This window comes from Sceloporus undulatus, chromosome 1, assembly GCF_019175285.1.
Source record: "Sceloporus undulatus isolate JIND9_A2432 ecotype Alabama chromosome 1, SceUnd_v1.1, whole genome shotgun sequence".
Lineage (NCBI taxonomy): Eukaryota > Metazoa > Chordata > Lepidosauria > Squamata > Phrynosomatidae > Sceloporus > Sceloporus undulatus.
This window is the reverse complement of record NC_056522.1, coordinates 240,079,316-240,102,054: the sequence shown is the minus strand read 5'-3', so window position 1 is coordinate 240,102,054 and position 22,739 is coordinate 240,079,316. Positions and strand designations below refer to the sequence as shown.

Genomic DNA, 22,739 nt, shown 5'->3' with positions numbered 1-22,739 from the left:
CGTCCTCCCTTTTTTTAAAAACTCAGGAAAATTAGCAGCAGCGTCTTAGCCATTTTATTTCCTGACTTTTGAAACTTAGCAGCAGTATCTTAGAGAACCCTCTCCTCTCTTGTTGTTTAGATGAATTATACCAAGTTCTGTCCACCTCCGGAAACTATGCCCTACGAGGAGAGACTTAGGGAGCTGGGGATGTTTAGCCTGGAGAAGAGAAACTTAAAAGGTGATATGATAGCCCTAATTAAATATTTGAAGGGGTGTCATATTGAGGAGGGAGCAAGCTTGTTTTCTGCTGCTCCAGAGACTACGACATGGAACAATGGATGCAAGTAACAGCTCAACATTAGGAGGAACTTCCTGACAGTAAGAGCTGTTTGACAGAGGAATAAATTGCCTTGGAGCAGGGACGTAGCCAGACCCCCCCCCCCCTTCCATTAGAAAAATGAATGGCACGTGCTGCTGTGCCGTCATGCCCAAGTCCCATTATAATGGTGGCACTTAGTCTGGACCCCCCCCCCCCTCCTAAAATCCTGGCTACGTCCCTGCTTGGAGAGTGGTGGAGTCTCCTTCTTTGGAAGTCTTTAAACAGAGGCTAGATGGCCATTTGTCGGGGGTGCTTTGATTGTGACTTCCTGCATGGCAGGGAGTTGAACTGGATGGCCTTTGTGGTCTCTTCCAACTCTATGATTCTAATAATAATAATAATAATAATAATATATTTATATCCCGCCTCTCCCTTCCAGGATCTAGGCGGGTAACAACAGTCCAATAAAACAGATATACAGACAATAATAAAATTCCCCTATTCCCCTTAACCCACCCTCCTTCTGCTAAAATTACACATAAACATCTCGATACAATACAATATCTCCCGTATAGTGTACTTAGTTACAAATTTTGTAACTAAGGATCGACACAGGTCGAATTATTCCAAGGGACCATCAGGAGAGGCGGTGAAAGAGTGAATGGATCAATTTGGTTAATTCAGCTGGAGGTTAGTGGAAAGGCCCACCGGAAGAGATCCGTCTTTATTGCCTTTTTAAATGCTTCCAAAGAGGTAATATGGTGGATCTCTTCTGGCAGATCATTCCATATTTTAGGAGCAGTAGCTGAAAAGGTCCTCTGGGAAGTCACCACCAGCCTGGTTTTCTTTGGCTGGAGTAGGTTCTTCCCAGAGGACCTGAGTGCGCAGGAAGGATTGTATGGGAGGAGGCGTTCCTTAAATAATACCCCCAAGGAATCTCCAGGAGTCTTACCACTTTTAAATCAAATGTTGTGTCTTGTCAATGAGATTTAAAATTTTAAGTTTATAATTGATCTTATATAATTTCATAAAGTTAATGTGCAGTTTGCTTATCTTAAGACCCAGAATTTTAATATTATTTTAGACAATTTTTCCGTTACCTTTGTTTCATTTTTATACAGATATGTAAAATCCATGGTTAAATGTTTATTTCCACTCTGCCTGTCCCTCCAATGAGCTCAAGGCTGTCCTCTCCACATTTTCTTCACAACAATCCTATAAGGTAGGTCAGGTTGAGAGAGAAAGTGTCTGTTCCACAGGCACCCAGTGAATTTTCATGGCTTAGTGGAGACTTCAGGCTATAGCTCTCAAGTTCCAGTATAACTTCATAACTACCACACCACAGTTGTTCTTTGTTTTCTAATGACTACTACATACAAGTAAACAAATCTGAATCGCTTTTTGCAATATGTGATCAATTGAACATAACTGATTGTCATACATTTCAGGTAACTTATTAAATGGGGAGGTACTATGTCAACAAAGTACCAGTCTTGACTCCATGTGTAAGAAAAGATGCCATGGGAGAACTCTCCCCCCCTCCTCCTCCTCCTCTTCTTCTTCCCACCATCATTCACTCTCCATCTCACCCTAATTCTTACTGCTGTCTGATAGGAAGAACAAATGAGTGAGCAGGTACCAGATGCTATTTCTCTCCTGGTTCCTATTTCTCTCCTGGTGCCTATTTTATTTATTATTAACCTTTATTTATAAAGTGCTGTAAATTTACACACACTGTACATACAATCTATTTAATTGGACGGTTGTCACTTGCTTTCTCATTTGCTTGCATTCTCTTCTTCCTTCAGAAGGTTTATGGTACAACAGTGATCAGCAGTGAGCCCCTACTGCAATATGGACCTCAGTGACTGCACAGCAATGCCCAGCCCTGACTTCAGCCCAGACATTTTGTAATTTAGCATTGCAAAATACAGCATTACCATTTGCTGTGCTATTACTCCCAAAATCATGGTGAGATGGACAGCCATAATAACAGAGGTAGATATATCATTACACCTCCTGGAATATAATCCTCCCTCTTGTAATCATCCCTCACAGTCATGTTACCCTAGTGGAGTGGCACCATTTCAATCCCATTGCCCTTTATACATCTTTATATATACATTTTTAACTCATTGGCTTTGTCATGACATCTACCCAGCACATGGCAAGAGTAAAGTTAAGCACAGAGAAGCAGGATAAACTATGTGATGTTTAAAATGGCTTTTTCATGAGGTTAAAATGGGATGGATAAGAAGAAAATAAAAAAAAGAGTTCCAGTTCTACAAGAGAACAGTGCTATTCCAAGTGGTGGTCGTAGACCAGTGCTGATCTCTGAGCCAGACCCTTGCAAATTTCTGGAAAAGAAACAAACAGTTGTATCTAATGGGCAAAAATTTAGCTCCACTCCCTGGCACATTGCCCACCAAACATTACTTGTGGTCTCCCCAGAACATATATATTAATAAACATTAGAAGCAGCCACAAAGTTAATGAACGAGGCCTCAGAAACAAGAACACAATTGTGAGCAGGGTAAAAAATAGAAAATTGGCAATGAAAGGACATGGGTTGCTGAGGAAATTACAATAGGCTGAGAGAGAGGAAAACTGCACATAAATGCTTCTAGGTGGATTGATGGCAGGCACAGATCCATCCATGACAGGAAGAACACTCTTAGCTGGGGAGAGCTATCCATATTGATTTCAAAAATGAATATGGGAAGAATTTTTTTCACAAACATTTGAAAGTGCATGTTCAGTCTTTTTGTATATGTGTTCAGTATAACACAAGAACATCTACTGAGATTACTTCAAAATGTTGTAGAAATATAAGTTGGCCTACCCCCAACACAACTGTTACATTAAAAAAGAGAGAGAGAACAGTGTTATGAGTGAGATAAGGTGGCATAAAAATACCTGAAAATTAGAGATAGGGTTGATTGTTGGTAGCCATGCAGATCTTGGATTTTCTTGGTATCGGAAAGGCCCATTAAAAGATTGTGTAATAGCACTCAGATTGAAGGCACACACTGCTGAAGCAGCAATACTGTTTCTGGAAACAAGGGCAAAAGGAAAGAGAGAGAAAAAGAAGAAAATCAATTTAATCTTTAAAACATTGACAATTTCATCATAACAGACATTCAATCTCAGTAAAATAAATTGCATGTAAATTGCTAAGAAAAAGTGGAGACAGTTTCAGGTCTCAGAAGGGAGGAAAAGAATCCATATGGATTAGATGACAATTAGGAGATGCTGTAAAGCCCCGCTTGGATACTACAGATGATTTAAGACTGGAGAAAGCAATTTTGACATGAAAAGTTACACACAGTTTAATTTGAAAGGTATGTTAATACTGATATTTCATCAATCCTGACTGATTACAAATGGGCCAGTTTTTAAACTTCTGGTTTATTTTTCAAGGTAAAATTTAATTTTAAGTTTCACAGGTTCTACTGTCAGGAATGAATACCACCTCTAAAAAGTGCAACTATTTCTATTAAAATAATGTAAAGACATTCAAATCTTTTGGACAATAAAATAATAAAATTAAAAAAAAAACTTTTATTTATATCTCGCTCTTCTGTAGCAAGACAATTACAGCGGCTCACACTAAAACATCCAAATATAATATAATACATAAAATTACAATATCCCTCCTTAAAAAAATTAAATATATTACAATTAAAGGATTTTTAAAATCAATTTATGATAAACATGACATAGGCAGAGTGGTAGTAAATACATGGTGTGAGGAGGTAATCAATCTGTGTCCGGAGAATTTATTCGGGAAATGCCTGCCAGAAGAGATCCGTCTTGACAGCTTTTTTGAAGTTCTCTAAGTTTGTAATTTGAAGGATTGAAGCCTGGGAAAAGTTGCAGAAAAGGTCCTCTGGGAGGCTGCAGTTAATCTGGCCTTTAAAGGCTGCAATAAAGTCTTCCCAGAGGACCAGAGTGTGCCAAGTGGATTGTATGGAAGCAGGTGATCCCTTAAATAGGTTGGACCCAAGCCACGTAGGGCTTTAAAGGTAATAACCAGCACCTTGTACTGCGCCCGGAAACTAATAGGCAGCCAGTGGAGTGACTTTAGGATCTGTGTTATCCAGTTACTCCTAGATTTTCTGGTGACTAACCTGGCTGCCATGTTTTGTACTAATTGGAGTTTCCGGACAAAGCACAAGGGTAACCCCATGCAGAGCGCATTACAGAAATAGAGTCGTGAAGTTACCAGTGCATGTACTACAGTTTCTATGTCCCATACTTCAAGGAAAGGGCGCGGCTCGTGTATCAGCAGAAGTTGATAACAGGTGCTTCTGACTGCCGCATTCACCTGGTTTATCATGTGAAATGAAGGATCTAAGAGCACCCCCAGACTACAAACACCTCTGGACTCTGCCTGAGAGGAAGGAATGGAACCACTGCAATGCAGTGCCCCCGATTCCTAACTCTCTCAGGCGTTCCAAGTGGATGTCATGATCTATTGTGTCAAAAGCTGCTGAGAGGTCTAGAAGCACCAACAGGTCATCAGCCAGAGCAACCATGGCAGTCTCCACCCCATATCCGGTCCTGAAGCCGGTTTGAAATGGATCTAGATAATTGGTTTCATCCAAGATGGCTTGGAGTTGAAGGATGATAGCCCTCTCGATCACCTTGCTCAAGAATGGCAGATGGGAAACAGGCCTATAGTTTTTCATGTCCAGGGGGTCCAGGGAAGGTTTTTTCAGGAGTGGTCTAATGAGCACCTTCTTTAAACAAGTTGGAACACAACCTTCCCTAAGGGATGCATTGATGACATTTCCAAGAAATTCCATCAAGGCAGCCATGATGGGTAGGAATCAAGAGGGCACGTCGTCTTCTTCACCTTTCCAAGGATCTTGTCCATGTCATCAGTACAATGAGTGTTTTAGGTCTATTCCATTTGCACAGGGCTTCCAGTTGTGTGCTTTATAAGGAAAATGGCATCTGGAACTAATATGAGGTAAAACTATTTTGTACAATATTTACCCAATCTGGCTCAGAAGTACAAAACCCTTAGGAATAAAGGATGAAGGTAAACCAAGGTCCTAAGACGCAGGTGAAAAATAGCTCCTATATATAAGAGTGAATATAATAGAGTCACAGAGGGGTGAGTGGGAAGCAAAATAGGAATAAAATAGCAAACAATTCCAAATTGCTCGTTGCTATCAACATCTTTTCCCCTCTTATCATTCTATCCTGCCATAGCCCCTGCAAGTAGCTCTCCATTCCAACAGTTTCTTACACAGATTTTGAATATACAAGTGTCACATATTTCAGACCCTTACAGACCCTCTGCTAGTCTGGCAGCAGCACTTGCCCTTTAGAATAGATAAGTGAAGCTAAAGCAACAGGCCTAGTAGTGTGCATTCAAGATCACTTAATGTGGACTGGTTACCAAAAAAACTGAAGCTCCGGTCACTTAATCAGTGTGATTACTCAATATACACTCCAATCACTCTCAATTTGAAGCCAACTGTTCAGAGGAAAACTCAGCAATTTACATGTGTTGTCAAGATCTGTTCTTGTGGGTAGAAAGGGAATGGTGGCAGCAACAACTATTTCCCCCTCCCATTCCACCTCAATATAGGTCACAAAACCCAGAAAAACAAATTTTGCACCATATTCTCTTTCTATATATTCTTTAGTGAAAGGAACTATCTTATCTCCTTTCCATTTCTTATTTATGCCAAACCAATGTCTTCATTATGTATCATATATTACTTTTCTTATGAGCCAGGGTAGCATCGAGGTTTGAGTGTTGGATTATGACTCTGAAGACCAGAGTTTGAGTTCCAGTTTGGCTATGAAACCTTTGGGCAAGTCACATGCTCTCAGCTCCAGGAAAGGCAATGGCAAACCTCATCTCTAAACAAATCTTGCCAAGAAACCCGTATGATAGCTTCGCCTTAGGGTTGCCAGAAGTTGGCAACAACGTGAAGGCACACAACAACAACAGCAGCAACAACAATCTTTCCTTATCTTTCCTCACAAACAACTCTTCAGGGTGAGCCACAACTACTTATGCTTAATATATGAAGAAATTAACTGGACAGTGGACCCTTCCCATCCATAGGGGTTTTGTTCAAGGGGACTCCCACAGATAGCAAAAAAATGCTGATGGTCACACCCCACATTATTTAATAATATCAGGAGGTGCTATCCATGGGGAGTCAAATCTGTGAATCGTCAACCTGCCAATATGAAGGGTCCACTTTAATTTTCCAGGAATCATTCCTTCACTGACAAACAAAGAGATCATGCATGTAAAACCCAGTTAAAGAGTCCAAACATTTTAGTGTTGTTTTAAAAGGTCGAAAGAAAGAGGACAAGAAAAGGAAATCAGAGAGTCTGAAATTGTAAAGAAGAGACTAAAAATATAAAAGTCCCTTTCAGAACAGCATGAAAGACTTTGTCATCGTGCTGAGTAAATGTCTGAATGATTGCTTTACATATCGTGTTGCTAATGGTAGCGATTTGAACTGCTATGAAAAGAACAAATTTTTACTAAACCAGTAATTACTTAAGAACACATACTAAAAGCTGTGTGGTTTTTAGGGGGGCAACAAATGAACAAGGTCTTTTTCTTTCTTTTCTTTTTTTAAAAAGTACTATATAGAGTAGTAAGGTAAGCATGCTTCCATATAATTTTTACTTTGTGATAAGAAAAAGCCCAATGAAGGCAGAATGTATGATCCTGATACAGAATTACTATCATACCACCTTGTAGCTTGCCTCCCAGAAACTACCTATCAGCATTCTAACATTTGATTTTGTTCAAAGGATTTAGTGAGCAAGTTTCCAGTATGATAATTCATCTCTGTTAAAAGACTCATCATAAGAACTATCTCAACAGTACTGTAGGCTGGAAGGCTCCTTCTTGCCACTGTCAAAGCAAGACATTACTTTTAAAATGTTGTTTCAAGATTGCGTGTTCTCCTCCTCTCTCCTTCTTTTTTACCTCATAGCTATCCTTCCATACCACTGAGCAATGGAGCAGCTGGCTTTGAAGTTGTCAAAGCACCACATGCTAAACCTTTCTTCACTGGTATCGGAGTATTATTGACATGTTGCGTGCTCACAGAAGGCAGTTCTTTAGACAAAGCTAATGGCGAATGACAAGTTAATGCCTTCAGGCACAAGAAGGAGAAGCGGAGAAATAATCGTCTAAATAAAACTTTGTATTGTTTGAGATTGGAGTGGAATTTCCAAAGCAAGCTACTAAGAATTCCACAGCCACCGTGTTTATTTAGAAATGGACTGGGGCATACAACCTAAGGCGGAAATAATGTGATAAGCCTATTGGGATGCACACTTCTTCTCCACTGAAAGATGATCAACCACAGCATACCAGATGGACAAAGATGCCCATAAAATCACTGACCTGGAAATAGTCATAAGGTTGATCCAAGCACTTCAAAATTTAAAACAAAATAGAAATTCAAATATTACAAAACGTAATACTATAGTATTCTTAATCTTTCCTATCACATTGTTATACTGTGCTTATGATGAACCATTTCCCCCATAATACATCTATATCACCGCAATCAAGTTTCTACATCAAACAAATAACTCTGGGACATTACTAAATTGCTGAAAAAAGAAAAAAGTTTGGAAACTGCAAGCATTTGGAGGTGTGGTAAAATCTATCACAGAAGTCTCAGTATCTATTAAAATATATTTCTGCATTTGTTTGAGAAAACAAAGCTAAAGTTGTACTGAATCTACTATAAACTATGTCTTCAGCACTACTCCAATCCTTTTTTTCTCAGATGCACTGGGAATCCACCCATATATCAAGATGTAAGTATGATATACTGCGCTGCTAGTTAGAAATGGGTGGGAATTCTTTCACAAATTCTCTATATTATTTTTTTCTCCAGAGTCTTAGCACACAAATGGATATTTGATGAGAAGAACTGCTAAAAACAAAGACACATACTTGACATAAATTTGCTGAGCTCTCTCTCATGTTCCCCTTGCCTTGTGAATCTGCAAGTCTATCATATCAGCAGTTCATGAATCTGCTTGGTTAAAGTATTGCTTTGTTGGGACTGGATGTTGCTGAAGATAATAGCTGAGATCTGGGGGAATATCTGTGGTACTGCTCCTAATTTACACCATCTTCCCCACCCTAACTTTCAACTGATATTTTTCATTATTGCCTCATTCTAAGAGACAGGCCAACTTCCCATATTTAAGCCAGTGTTGAGAAAAGGGACATATCCAGAGGCTTTTAAAGGGGTTTTCAGTGACCCTACTGAAAACTTTAATAACAAGTGTTTAAATATTTCATGAGTTGCTTCCATAAATAGCCATATTTTCTGCTGACTTCCCTCCACATTACACAACAATGAGCAATAAATCAGAATATAACATGTTTTTCTACAATGAAATGCACCATGCTGACTGATGCCCATTTTTCAGAAAATTGCTCCTGACCCCATTAAATGAAAAGCTTCAAGATTTGTGTATATCATATATTTTTCTCCTCCTTTAAGATTACATGTGCTTAAAATTTTAAAATGCATCCTATATGCATCAGTCACAGTACTGGAGCAACCATAGCATTACTTTATATGCAGAGAGCATAGAGTGTGACACAAGTCCTGATAGAAGTTAAAAGAATAATTACCATTATTTGTCTAGTTGGCTGACAAATTGGAACATTTTCCTTCCTTTGAATACTTGAAAGAACACTGTGTCATCACACAAAGTCCCTATTTGATCTAAATTTAGCCATTATCAATAATAATTTGTCTATTCACTTCTGAACAGAATTACATAATGCTTTTTTTTCTTGCAAGGAAAAAGGAAAAAGAAAAGTGCCACACTAATTTTTTTTCTTTACCAAGAAAGTAGTCTAAACTTGATGGAGAAAATCGCATTATATTCTGCATATACATTAAATTATAGAAGAAGAATACTCATAAATTACCAGAGCTGGATTAAACCTTAAACTCAAAAATTAAGACCAATTTAGTGTTTTTTAGATCAACATATCTTAAAAAGCCAAGATATGAATGAGCTTTGGACAGCTGTGCACAGTAGCTTCACTCCTTAATAATAACACACACACAAACACATATTTCTGAGTTCTATTGGTGTCTAGTGTTTTTCAGTTTGGGATGGAAGGGTTCAGGTCCTGCAGGGCAACCTCTTTTTTTTAAGTGTCCAGATAAGCACAAATTAAACAGGTGAAGTGTATCCCCACCCCTCAAACCACACCATAATGAAGTTCCAGTGATATGGAGAAGCTTGTTGCATTCTCTCCTGCCACTATACCTGTTCAAGGCACAACTGCTTCTGTTAACAAACGAAATGTATGACAGTAGAAAGATGGACATATGGCAACTTTTGTGCCTTCTTCACTCCAAGCCAGTTGGGGCATCAGACACAGCCTCCTTCCTCTTTCCTATATCTTTCTTCAGCCCATCCACTTCTACTATAACCAACTACAACACTGATCTACAGTGATGTCCAGTGTCCTAGTGGTGGCACATGCAGAGGTGTTGCTGCTCGTTAAATACAAACTTCTATGTAATCTTCATGCATACTTTTTTCCTGGCTCGGCCCCTCTCAGTTCATGTTGCATGCTCTTTCAGCAGCTAAATCTGGAGCTAGTAAGAGATGGGAGAATGGAAAGCAGGAGGGAGCAGGTGCCAGAAAATTGGCTGCCTCTTGCCTTCAAGGGGCTGTGGACCAAACTGCACTTTGCAGTGTTGGGGGAAGCAAGCTAAATGGCTAAAGGATGGAAGGAAGGGTGGGGGAAACAATCTGCAGGGCAGACTTTAATAATAATAATTAATAATAATTTGTTTTATTTATATACCGCTATTCCAAAGATCATAGCGGTGAACAGCAAGTAAGCTAATTAGCAAGTAAGCTAATTTGCCCCCAACAGTCTGGGTACTCATTTTAGCGACCTCGGAAGGATGCAAGCCTGAGTCGAGCTTGGGCCCTTTTGCTGGTCTTGAACTCGCAACCTTGTGGTTTTGAGTGAATGCCTGCAGTACAGGCATTTAACCACTGTGCCACCAGGGTGAAAGACTCACCAGCAAAAACAGGGATATTGGAGGCTATGCCACATAAGAAGCTTAGTGGCTGAATGCAGGCACAAAACGTTTATTAAATTCAGATATGAATATCTGACTGAAGCAACTGTGTCTTCATGAGGAACATTATCACCCTGCACTTTAAAATTACCTATATGATTAAAAACTCCCATCCGCTACACAAGTCCTGAGAGTGGTCCTCTGCTAGTGACTATAACATGGTTTTACAAGATATTCCAAGATTTGTTGTATACAGTCGGACCTTCTTATACACGGATTTTTTATACACGGATTCCAGCATACACGGTTTGAAAATGTTCCAAAAAAGTATAAATTTACCTTGATGTTCCATTTTTTATAAGGGACATCATGTTGCTATGTCATTGCATTTAATGGGACTTGAGTATACACGGATTTTGTTATACATGGGGGATCTTGGAACCAAACCTCAGCGTATAACAAGGATCCACTGTACTATCAACAGACTGTGGCTGCATCCAGAATGATTAAAGGGCCAGAAAGTCCCAGATTTTGTCCTATCCTTTCTGATTTTATTTTGGGGGTCCATGCACATTTTATTTTATCTCAGAATATTTTCTGTCAGATCCCAGAGACCTTTCCCTAGCCCAGTATATTTTAACAAAATCTAAAACTGGAAAGTGTAGGGACAAAATTGAACTTTTCAATCAGTCTGGATGCACTCTGCTTTAGGTTTTCCATCTACTACAACATGTATTTTTGCAGCCACTGATCTCTTTTGCCTACAGCCAGAGTTTCTTTGTTCTAAGATGATACATATTAGACTTTGTATGCTTGCAAATTGTTATACTGTACAAGAACAGGGCTACATGTTACGTCACAAGTCCTCTGCTGTTGTGCTGAATCTGGCTTTGACTATTAGTCTGCTCTATTGATATCCAAGGGTTCAAGTGGGTAAAAAAAGTGTTCAAAAGGAAATAGGTTATACAAGCATTACAATAAAGGTAGACAAAAAAAAGAAGGCAACACTCATGCATAAGTCTGTGGCTTTAGTATTGTGTACTATTCAGACAAGCCCCTTTTGTAAGTGCTTTAGCAAAAGTTGACCTTGGGGTATTATTGGGACCCAATCTCTCATGACAATTCTTCAGTTCTGCCAAAGGGAAGTCATATGCTACAACACTGAGAAAAGCTTTTTTCCCTCCAAATAATTATACTTTTAAGAAATCCTCTTCTCCACAAGTGGCTAATTCACATGATTAGAATAGGAAGGTTCCATAATCTGGTGTCTAGACAGCCCTATCCTACACAGAAACTAATCAGATTTTCTTTTCTGAATTGGTAATTAAATATAAAAAAGCCCAAAATGAATTTGTATATTCTAGGAACTTAAAAGCAATCCTAGCAAAAGCCATCACTTTCTATGACTAAGAGTGCAACACCATGCATACATAAAAAAGACCTGATAGTATTGTTTAATTAAAAGCAGTCTTAGAAATGTTCAGTTTTGAGTAGAGAAGGTGGTGAAGGTGAAAGAAGTGCTTAATACATTCCCTGCTACTGTTCTTTGTTCTACATCTCTTCCCACCATACACACAGCCCTACTACTGGAAGGCAGACATGGAAATCAGGCATATGAGAACCTGCAGCAAGGCAAGTGAGTGTACAACTCTGAATGGTGTCCATTCAAAAAGAGCTACAGATAAGCAACCTGTCTTCCATCTCTTAGGGAAGCTGTTAGAGTAAACTGCTATTAAGTAGACTTAATATGAAGTGGACCTCATGTATAAGACGAAGGAAGATTTGGGGGCCAAAGTTATGATTTTGATATGACCCATAGATAAGTCAAAGGTAAAACCTAGGGGCATGAAACAAAAGTTCTAGATGATGCTGCAAAGGAAAACAATGCCAACGAATTGAAAAATTTCCAGCAGGCATAATTGTATATGTTCATCCTAAAGGTTGGATGGATGAGAGAATAGAGGGGGTCAGTGCTTCCAGGACAGATTATGCTCTTGCCTTTTACCAGGGTATGATTTCTTTTTAAAAACGCCAGGGCTGTCTTCTGGCACCTTTTTAATTTAATTTTTATATTAATGATGTCATCCAGGCCTTAAAAGGATCAAAATTTTCCCCAGCTACTATTCAGGATGTTAAACTTTTAGTGTTGTAATATGCTGACGATATTGTTTTGATTTCGGTCACCTTAATCAGAATGCGCAGACTCTTAAAGAAGCTAAATGAATACTGTACAAAGGAAATGTTAATAGTCAATCACTCTAAAACCAAAGTTGTGATTTTTGGTAAAAAAAAAAACCTTCATAGGTGGAGCCTTGAGGCAAAATCTATTGATCAACAATCCTATTACAACTACTTGGGTTTAAGATTTCAATCTAATTTGTCATGGAAAACTCATTTTGTTGCTACTAAGCTAAAAGCATCCCTCTCTATAAATTCTCTGTTGAAATTTCATAGACTTCAAGGAGGTCACTTAGTAGCACCTACAATCAAGGTTTATCAAAGCAAAATTGTTCCTCAGTTATTATATGGAGCAGAAATTTGGGGATACAACAGTGTCTCAAATTTAGAAACTGTTCAGAACTTATTTCTAAGATCCCTGTTGGCTGTCCCTAAGTGTACCCCTGTTTCTTTTCTGAGAGCGGAAACAGGCCAAACTACTCTTTTAGCTGGTACACATACTGCTCTTGCCTTCTACTGGTTAAAGTTGTTATCCATGAGTGATTATAGGCTCCCCCAAAAATGTTTTTCAGAACAAATCTCTCTTAATTCTCCAAACTCCTGGGTATCTATAGTTAGAACAATATTACAGAGCTGTGAGATTAATGTGGACTCACTTCCAAATTATGCCACCCGTAGAGTCAAGCAACTGATCAAAGAGAAAATTTACCTTTCTTCCGATCTTCTTTCACTTTCGAGCTCTTCTTTTTCTCTTTGGTACCCATTGTACAAGACTTCATTTGGGTTTGAGTATTACTTTATTAATCTTACTTTGGCCCCTGCTAGAAAAGCATTTACTGCTCTAAGGTTCCAATGTATGCCTTCTGCCTATTTGACGGGCAGATATAATAACACTCCTGTCCATCTAAGACTATGTATCTGCAAAACCGGATAAGTGGAGAATATAGAACATTACCTTCTATATTGCCCTCTGTATATATCTCCTAGACAAAGTTTTCTTGGTTGTATTTTGAAATCTCTTTCTGGTAGATCTTGTTTTCAGCAGACTTGTGTCCTTTTGGCTGGCAACAATGCATTTGTTACTTCTATGGTAGCAAAATTTGGTTTAGCTGCTAGCAAGATTAGGATTAGCGTTCTTGATCGGAATGACGGCTAGATCCATTCAAGTTTTATAGTTTTATGATTATATCATTTACGATGTATTATTGGGTTTTTTTGATGGATCTCTTTTATTAACTTTACCATGTTGTTTTTGGTGATTTTTATGCTTTGGTGTTGTTGTTTTTTAACATTGTTTTTATATTTACTGTTTGGATATATTTTATATTGTGACGGCTTTTAGCTTTTAACAATAAATTTCTATTCTATTCTAAAAAATAAGAATTAAAGTACAGAAGTCACATTGACCCATGGATAAGTTTTTGAAGTCAATGTTTTAACTAAAATCTCTAGATTTATACATGAGTTTATATGGTACGTAATCAGATTATATCTCACCTGTCTCCTAATATGGGATACAAGGCAGCTCACAATGGATTTTCACACTTGCTAAACATAAGAAAACACGGGGGGGGGGGGGAGATAAATATTGAAATGAAGCAAACAGGAAGCAAGAGAAAGAACAAACTCACACATTGGTAGTGAAGACTCCATAGATCAAATCTTGTTCAGGTAGATAAAAAGTGCTTTGCAGTTCATTGTAGTAAAAAGGGATTTCTCCAGACCGAGAGCAGTTCAGCCGAGCCTTCATGAAGGTTGTCCATGTGTCCTCCAACAGAAATCTCCCTCCAATGTCATTTTTGCAAACCCTTGCCACACGAGAATAGACAGTTTTCCCACAGTCATGCTCTACAGCATTCTCACGGAAGAAGAAGTAAGTGAACAAACCGATGTCATAGGCAGCAATGAAGTTGGGCTCTGGGGGGAAATTAAGGCATAAAATACAGTATGATTTTTATAGTAAAAGTGAGATTTACAGAGAATGGGGGATAAAAGTTCATAGGGGTGATGAGAAACTCTTTCAAAATATCTAAAAACACAGGCTAGTTCTTATAACCACATTCATCACATGGTGACTACAGCATCTAGGAATGTGTTAAATATGTAAACACACTACTGTGTATCAAAACGCCAAAGATCCAACTTCTGTATTATTTCAACATTTTTTTACAAACATGGTGTTTTAAAGAATATTGAGAAACTCAAATTATAAATCATTTTATTACTCTTGTGTAATCAAATTAACTGCAAGCCAGTTTGGTGCAGTGGTGTGTGTGTTGGACTATGACTCTGGAGACCAAGGTCTGAATCCTCATTCAACCATGAAAACCGACTGGGTGGCCTTGGGCAAGTCATACTGTCTCAGCCTCAGTCAGAGAAAGGTAATGGCAAACCCCCTCTGAATAAACCTTGCCAAGAAAGCCCCAAGGCAGGTTCACATTAGGCTCACCATAAATCAGAAATTACTTGAACAACAACAATCAAATTAAGTAGATTTAAATCCAAAACATACTGCAGAAATAATCCAGTTTGATACAGTTTTAACTGCCTTGGCTCAATACTAGAGAATTCTGGGAAGTAAAGTTTTGTGAAGCATTTAGCCTTCTCTGTTAGAGAGCTCTGTGCCACAATAAACTATAATTCCCAGGATTCCCTAGCTCTGAGCCAAGGCACTTAAAGCAGTCTCAAACTGGATTATTCAAAGGGTTCAAGGGGCGTCCATGAACTGAAGGCAAAAATGAATCCCTCCTTTGATTTCCTTCCTGTTTCTTAAACTTTTTAATATCATAGAGAATTCCAGGGTAAAAATGTAGTCTTTAAATTGGCCTTCATCATCCTTTTTTCATTCCAGAGTAGCGTATATGACATAAATCAATTTCCAATGCAATAAAATAAACTACACAAAACATTTTCCATTTATATGTTCATGTACATTTTTCTGGGGAGGGGATTTTTAAAATATATTCTTAAAGGGGTCCATGATCCCCTACCCAAAAAAACATAGAGAACTGCTGAGGTAGATGCATATATGAATTGGTATACATTTAAAATGGAAATATAAAGGTGTTGCCTACAACAAAAAATTCTTGTCTAAAAATGAAGAAGGGATGCTTTTTGTTTCAGAAATACCATTTTTACGTATATGCTATAAAACAGACATTGTTCTCCACCCTCATTTCTTTTTCAGGGACTGGAGGTTCTTTGGCTCATACTTGTTAATCTGTATCTGGATTTCCTTAGATTTCCTTAGAGTTCACCATTCCCAAAGTTGTAAACAAAAGTATTGCCTTGTAGCAGATAACAATAGTGTTTTGTTTAGCAACTCCCCGGATTGGAGATCTAAAAGAGTCTTACAATGTAAGAATACAGCTTAATTAAAGCATACAAAAACTAACATTAAAACAGAATTAAACTAATTAAACATATTACAACAATTTAAAAAATGCACTTTCTAAAATGATTTTTAAAAGAGTTGAAACAGTTACAATTTAAAGTAATACAAGTATATGCCCTTTTCTTAAAAGCTGACAGTTCTAAAATCTATCTGAATAAAAACGGCTTCACTTGCCATTGGAAGAAGTAGCAAAGAGGGATTCATCTAGGAAGGAAATACCTTACTATTTGATGCTGTGGCAATATCTGATCAAATTTTCACATGAAGCTTTTTAGTTTTCACCAGTAATTCTGAAGGTAACCACAGACATGGTATGCACTCTGGGACTGCTTTTATAGAGCTTCCATTTGATTTAAGAGATGTCATACTGGCCTACCATGCTTGTTGTTGTTTAATCAAAAACAGGCTTACTATTTGTTACTGTTTAAACAATTCTGACGAAGGTAAAGAAGCGATTTGCAATTGATCAAGAAGATCTGAACAGAATCAGGATGCGATGCTGAGAATGATTACAACTTGCCACAGAAGAGAAAACAGTGTTCAAATGAAACTGCTGTCGCTGTGGCATCTGGAAACACAGTTCAGCAGAGAGCAAGACCATCGTTCATTAACTTTATCTGTAAAAAGACTATGGTCTCATCTATTTTAATCAAGTCCTTGCAATTGCCATTCATGTATACATTCTCATTGAGCTGGACTGTTGTGTAATATTTGCTTCATGACCAACCATCGCAGACCAAAGTTTACCATGTTTCTAACATTATCCAAAACATTATCCTGGTATTTCAAGGAATTCATATATTTGGTTATTACGTGACAAGCTACCAAGTAGAAACTTACATTTTTGACTCAGTCATTAGCAACTGTCTCATCCCTCCATGAGCCACCATGTTCTTAAGACTGGAAAGAGGTATCAAGCATAGAAGAGGACACAAGGCTGCTTCCCTAAGAGCCAGAAAGTCCAAAGTGCAGCCTACTGTACATCTATGGCCCCCAAAGTTGTTTTTGCACCCCCCCCACACCCCACACCACAAAGAAAGAAAAAGAAAAAGCTATCATCAACCATCAGCCGTAAAATGCTGATATGGAGAACTGAAAATAGAATAAGGAAATGTCCTAAAAGAGAATTTTAGTGGTATCTTATTTCAGTCAGCTAACCAGAAGAGTGAATAGTGTTCCACCCACATGTTGGTGGGGAAGTACTTATTTACACATGTGGCTAGACTGTCCAAAGATCTGGTCTCAAATACTTGATCAAATTACAGTATCACAAAACAAAAAATCTATTACTCTCTTTGTTTATTGGCAATACAAATTGCTTAAATCAGATGCCATCTTGATCTTGGAAGTTAAGCAGGGTCAGCCTTGATAAGTACTTGGATGGGAAACAACCAACGAATACCAGGTACTACAGGCTATATTTCAGAGGAAGGAATTGGCAAAACCATCTCTGGCTTCCTTGCTTAAGACAATCCTATAAAATTTTGGGGCCACTATATGTTGACAGGCACCTTGAGGCGCGCACGCATGCACACACACACACACACCACACACACACACCATAAAATTTCATATGTTTGGTGAATGCTCACAAAATATTTGATAAGAACTGGAAAGAAGGCAAGTTAATGCTGATTGGTGGTGGTGAACATGATTGGTTGGGTGAACATTGGACTCACTCCCTGTAGAGAATTGTGACATAGCACGTGAATGTCTACAGATCAGTGAAAAAATTGGTCTGGTTCCCCCTCCTAGAATATGTTAACTGTAGTTAACAGTAGAACCAGTGTGGAGTAGTGATTTGAGCATTGGACTATGACTTTGAAGACTAGGGTTTGTAACCAGCTGGTTGACCTTGGGCAAGTCACCTCTCCAGTCTCAAGGGAAGGTAAAGGCAAACCATCTCTGAACATCTTGCCAAGAAAACGACATAAGATCTAGTTTTCAGTCTAACACCAGACTATTTATTATGACAATGTCATCTTCTATTTAGCCTTTCAGTAATGAATTTCTATTCATGATTGTATCCCATCTGTTGTTTTGTTCATTGTTGTTACTGAATTGCAAATTACACACACACACACACATACACAACACCTTTTGGGGAACCCTTTTGAGGATTTTGAGCTTGGAACCAGACACATGGCTTTGTTTAAACTAGCAAAACTTGCAATTTAAGAAAGAGAAAAAAGTTTCTGATCCTTCCAGACATCAGTAACCACTTCTTGGGGAGACATACTAGACGTCTTGATCCTCCAGCAACCACAGATTTCCAGCTGCTTCCAATTCAAGCTGTTTCTCACACCACTGATGCTGTGCTGCTACTATATCACCACAAGTGAGTATTGATCAAATATAAAATTCCAAAGTTAATTTTAGAAAGTGATTAAACAATTAATGTTCATTTCAACAAATGAATTTAATACATTAATTTAATCTTAAGTCTTAAAAAAAGAAATAAAATTTAATTAATATAGAAAGAAAATTAATGAAATGAAACAAAATTTAAAGAAATAAGTAGATAAGTTCAAAGGTAAAGTTTAAATAAATTAACTAATTCTGATAGTACAGCATTTGAGGGCACTTTAGTTTGTTAATGTACAGAAGTGTACTATAGTACAATGACTCAAAATAAAAATAGCATTTAATGGTTGTATCTATTTTTAATATATTTTAACTATTTTAACTATATCTATGGTGTGTGTACTGCTAATTCATATGTATTTTAACTTTTAAAAAATCTCTAAATCCAAATAACAAAATGGCATGAATAAGCAGAAATAGATTGAATGTTCCAGACATACACTTCATGTTGGCTGGTGTTATACGTCTCATGGCCATAAAAACCATGCATTCATTTTCATTTTTAAGGTGCATCTGCATATAGAAGAATATGCGTTTGACTCAATCTAACTGCCATGGCTCCATCCTACAGAATCCTGAAATTTTGGGAAGCACAGCACTCTGGCAGTGAAGCTAAAGACCTTGTAAAACTACATATATCAGAGTTCCATAGGATGGAGCTACAGCACTTAAAGTGGCGTTAAACTGCATTTTCTACAGTGTAGATGCACCTTCAGTGAAAGATACTAAAATGAGTTTTTGTCAAATTTCTCAAAAAGTAAACATCCATATTGAAACTCGAGTAGTTTTTTTCTCAGTAAACTGAAGCATGGTATAACCTCATTAATCTGAAGGATCAGTGATGTAGCCAGGGCATGGTGGTGGCAGTGGTTGCTAATTATAATTGAAACAAGTAAGGGACTGTTTATATAAGGCCATGGTGTCTTAGTTATTTGATTTCAAAGTCTACATATTCTATTAAAGAATCAACAGGGGGGGGGAAATTATGGCCATTCAGTAAATGTTGATATCTAAGAATTTTAATTAAATGATAGCTTACACAGGATCTTCAGCTGTGCTTGGATGTAATGTGAATTCCAAAACAAAAGCTTGGAGGATACAGATTAACAATCTAATCTCAGGTTGAACTTTATTACCGAAATTGGATCAAGAGGTACCAACGTGTCAAGGGAGGAGTCTCCTATCCCTCTAGATCCCCTGGGAACAAAAGGAATTTTGAAGGTGTAGTTTCCTACAGGGAGAGTGCAAAAACAATTCCACAGGTCAAAATGGCATGCCTCAAAATATACCCTCCAGTTCTCTAGTGCTGAAGCCTGTGGTAATGCATCTCTGTATTACAGAAAGCTGGAACAAATGTGGGTGGAAAGAACTGCTGGGATGCTGCAATAATTAATGTGCTGAGAAGGAGATAAGCAATAAAGGACATAAAGGAAAAAGTGGTATAAATGTTATTCCTGGTTGAATCTGACTATATGTCACAGTTCTGAAGGGGAAGGGAGATAAGGGACAGGTATTGTATCAATACACTTTCAGGTATTTATTAATCTGAATTCTGGTCTACATTATCTGTGCCATGTTTCCATGTTATCACTGGGAGTAGTTCCTTTCTCACATATATACTATCCAGACTGTTAGGAGATAAAAGAAAATGATATGTTTTCCAAGACGTTCAGATTGTCTTAATGCTTTTTCATTCAAAACAGTTCTCACCATTAAGCCACTTGGAGTTTACTGCTGGCTGTTCTTAGAGGTGGGACATTCCAAGGCTGCGGTAAATAGTGGATCCCGTCCTGAGAAATCAATGACAGTTGGCGAATAGAGTTCTTTGTGATGTGATCACATGCTGTCGAGTTATGCCGAGGATCATAAGGGGGGTGGCTATTTATTGTTGTGGGATGTTTCCTGTGGGGGGCGAGTGGGGGTGGGTGTGAGTGATAGATAGGAAAACATATGGTGTAGGTGTGCTGGGTGTGGTGTTAACATGACGATGTGACTGAAGTGGGGGGATGGATGTAGAAGGAGGGAGGGTAGAGTGAAAATTTGATTTGATAGGGTGGTGGGGGGGGGGGGTGGGGGGGGGTGTGGGGGGTGTGGGTTGTGGGGGGTGGTGGGGGGGGGGGGGGGGGGGGGGGGGGTTGGGGGGGGGGTGGGGGGGGGTGTGGGTTGGGGGGGGGGGGTGGGGGGGGGGTGGGGGTGTGGTGGGGGGGGTGTGGGGGGGGGGGGGTGGTGGGGGGGGGGGGGGGGCGGGTGGGGGGTGGTGGGTGCTGGGGGGGTGGTGGGGCGGTTGGGGGGGGGGGGTGGGGGCGGGGTGGGTGGGGGTGGTTGGGTGGGCGGGTGGGGGTGGGGGTGTGGGCGGTGGGGGGAGGGGTGGTGGGGGGGGGGGGGGGGTGGGGGGTGGGGGGGGGGGTGGGGGGGTGGGTTTGGGGGGTGGTTGGGTGGGGTGTGGGGGGGTGGTGTGTGGGTGGGGGGGGGGGGGGGGGGGGGGGGGGGGTGGGTTTGGGGTGGGGGGTGGGTGGGGGGTGGTTGGGGGGGGTTGGGTGGGTTGTTGTGGGCGTTGGGGGGGGGGGGGGGGGGGGGGGGGGGGGGGGGGGGGGGGGGGGGGGGGGTGGGTGGGGGGTGGGGGGTGGGGGGGGGGGGTGTGTGGGGGGGGTGGTGGGGTGGGGGGTTGGGTGGTGGGGGGGTGGGGGTTGGGGGGTGGGGGGAGGGGGGGGTTGGGGTTTGGGGGGGGGGGTGGGGGGGGGGGGGGGGGGTGGGGGGGGGGGGTGGGGGGGGGGGGGGGGGGGGGTGTTTGGGGGGTTGTTGGGGGGTGGGGGTGGTGGGTGGTTTGGGGGGTGGTGGGTGGGGGGGGGGGGGGGGGGGGGGGGTGGGGGGGGGGTGGGGTGGGGGGGGGGGTGGGTTGGGGTGGGGTGGGGGGGGTGGGGGGTGGGTGGTGGGGGGGGGGGGGTGGGGGGGGGGTGGGGGGGGGGTGGGGTGGGGTTGGGGGGGGGGGGGGGGGGGGGGGGGTGGGTTTGGGGGGTGGGGGGGGGGGGTGTGGTGGGGGGGGGGTGTGGGTGGGGGGGGTGGTGGGGGGGGGGGGTTTGGGGGGTGGGGGGGGGGGTGGGGGGTGGGGGTGGTGGGGGGGGGGGTGGGGGTGTGGGGGGGGTTGGTGGGGTGGGTTGGGGGGGTGTTGGGGGGGGGGGTTGGGGGCTGGGGGGTTGGGGGTGGGGGGTGGGGGGGGGTGTGGGGGTGTGTGTGGGGGGGGGGGGGGGGGGGGGGGGTGGGGGTGGGGGGGGTTGTGGGGGGTGGGGGGGGGTGGGGTGTGGGGGGGGGGGGGGTGTGGGGGTGGTGGGTTGGGGGGGGGTGGGGGGCGGGGGGGGGTGGGGGGTGGATGGGGGGGGTGTGGGGTGGTGGGGGGGGGGGGTGTTGGGGTTGGGGGGGTGGGTGGTGGGGGGGGGGGGTTGGTGGGGGGGGTGGTGGGTGGGGGGGGGGGGGGGGGGTGGGGGGGGGGGTTGGGGGGGGGGGGGGGGGGGGGGGGGGGGGGGGGTGGGGGGGGGGTGGGGGGGGGGGTGTGGGGGGTGTTTGGGGGGGGGGGTGGTGGTGGGGGGGGGGGGGTTGGGGGGGTGGGGGGGGTGGGGTGTGGGGGGGTGGTGGGGGGGGGGGGTGTGGGGGCTGGGGGGGGGGGGGTGGGGGGGGGTGGGGGGGTTGGGGTGGGTGGTGGGTGGTGGGGGGGGGGGGGGTGGGGGTGGGGGTTTTGTGCAACGTGCTACCCCCTTTATTTTCTCAATTATTTTGCTAGATTCTACCTGTAATCAAAAAAAAGAGTTGGAAGGGAAGTTGTAATGACGACAACTGGATATAATATAACATTGCAAACTTATGTGCTATTGTTTTTGACCAATTCCCCCACACTGTAGATTACCATATACACTTGACTATAAGTCAACCTCGTCTACAATGGCGAGGCTTTAGAGTCAAATATGTATTTTGATATGCTGTGGGTAAATTGAGGGCTAAAAAGATAAGAGGCCATGTAACCAAGGATTGTAACGGATTTGAAGCAAAGCGGAAACAATGCCAAAGACTTATAAAAATTCTGTCAGTCCATACCGTTTGTTGCCTCAATGTAAAGCAGGAGTTACCAACTGGGTTGTTGCGCAATCCTTTCTCGTGGTGCCAGGGCTGGAAGCTCCCTCCTGCCTGCCCCTTCTCCTGCGGGTGCCGTGCTTTGCTAGCACAGGCGACGCATGAGAAGGGGATGGGGGCGGGGCTGCCTCCTCCCTCCTTCTTCCTGCCGCTTCCAGGCGCTGTGGGAGAAAGAACGGGGCCGGGGCTGCCTCCTCCTTTATTATATCCAGCAGCCGCCAGGTGCCTGTGGGGGAGAAAGGGATTGGGACGGGGTGGGCTGCCTCCTCCCCCCTTTTTCCCCCCGGCCTGCCAGGAGCCCACGGGGAAA

General features: G+C 41.8%; 2 protein-coding genes across 3 annotated transcripts in view; one reads left to right on the top strand and one right to left on the bottom strand.

Annotated features, from left to right (window-relative positions):
- SEC22A (SEC22 homolog A, vesicle trafficking protein) overlaps window positions 1–22,739 on the top strand; it is a 1,054,631-nt gene that overhangs the window by 233,644 nt on the left and 798,248 nt on the right. The gene's annotated exons all lie outside the window — the stretch shown is intronic.
- The window catches only part of SEMA5B (semaphorin 5B), a 558,977-nt gene that overhangs the window by 105,566 nt on the left and 430,672 nt on the right, over window positions 1–22,739 (bottom strand). Inside the window, 6 exon segments of the mRNA XM_042445089.1 lie at window positions 3,218–3,353; window positions 14,181–14,466; window positions 20,018–20,086; window positions 20,089–20,145; window positions 20,148–20,179; window positions 22,043–22,085. Of these exon segments, the coding sequence (XP_042301023.1) occupies window positions 3,218–3,353; window positions 14,181–14,466; window positions 20,018–20,086; window positions 20,089–20,145; window positions 20,148–20,179; window positions 22,043–22,085 (623 nt within the window).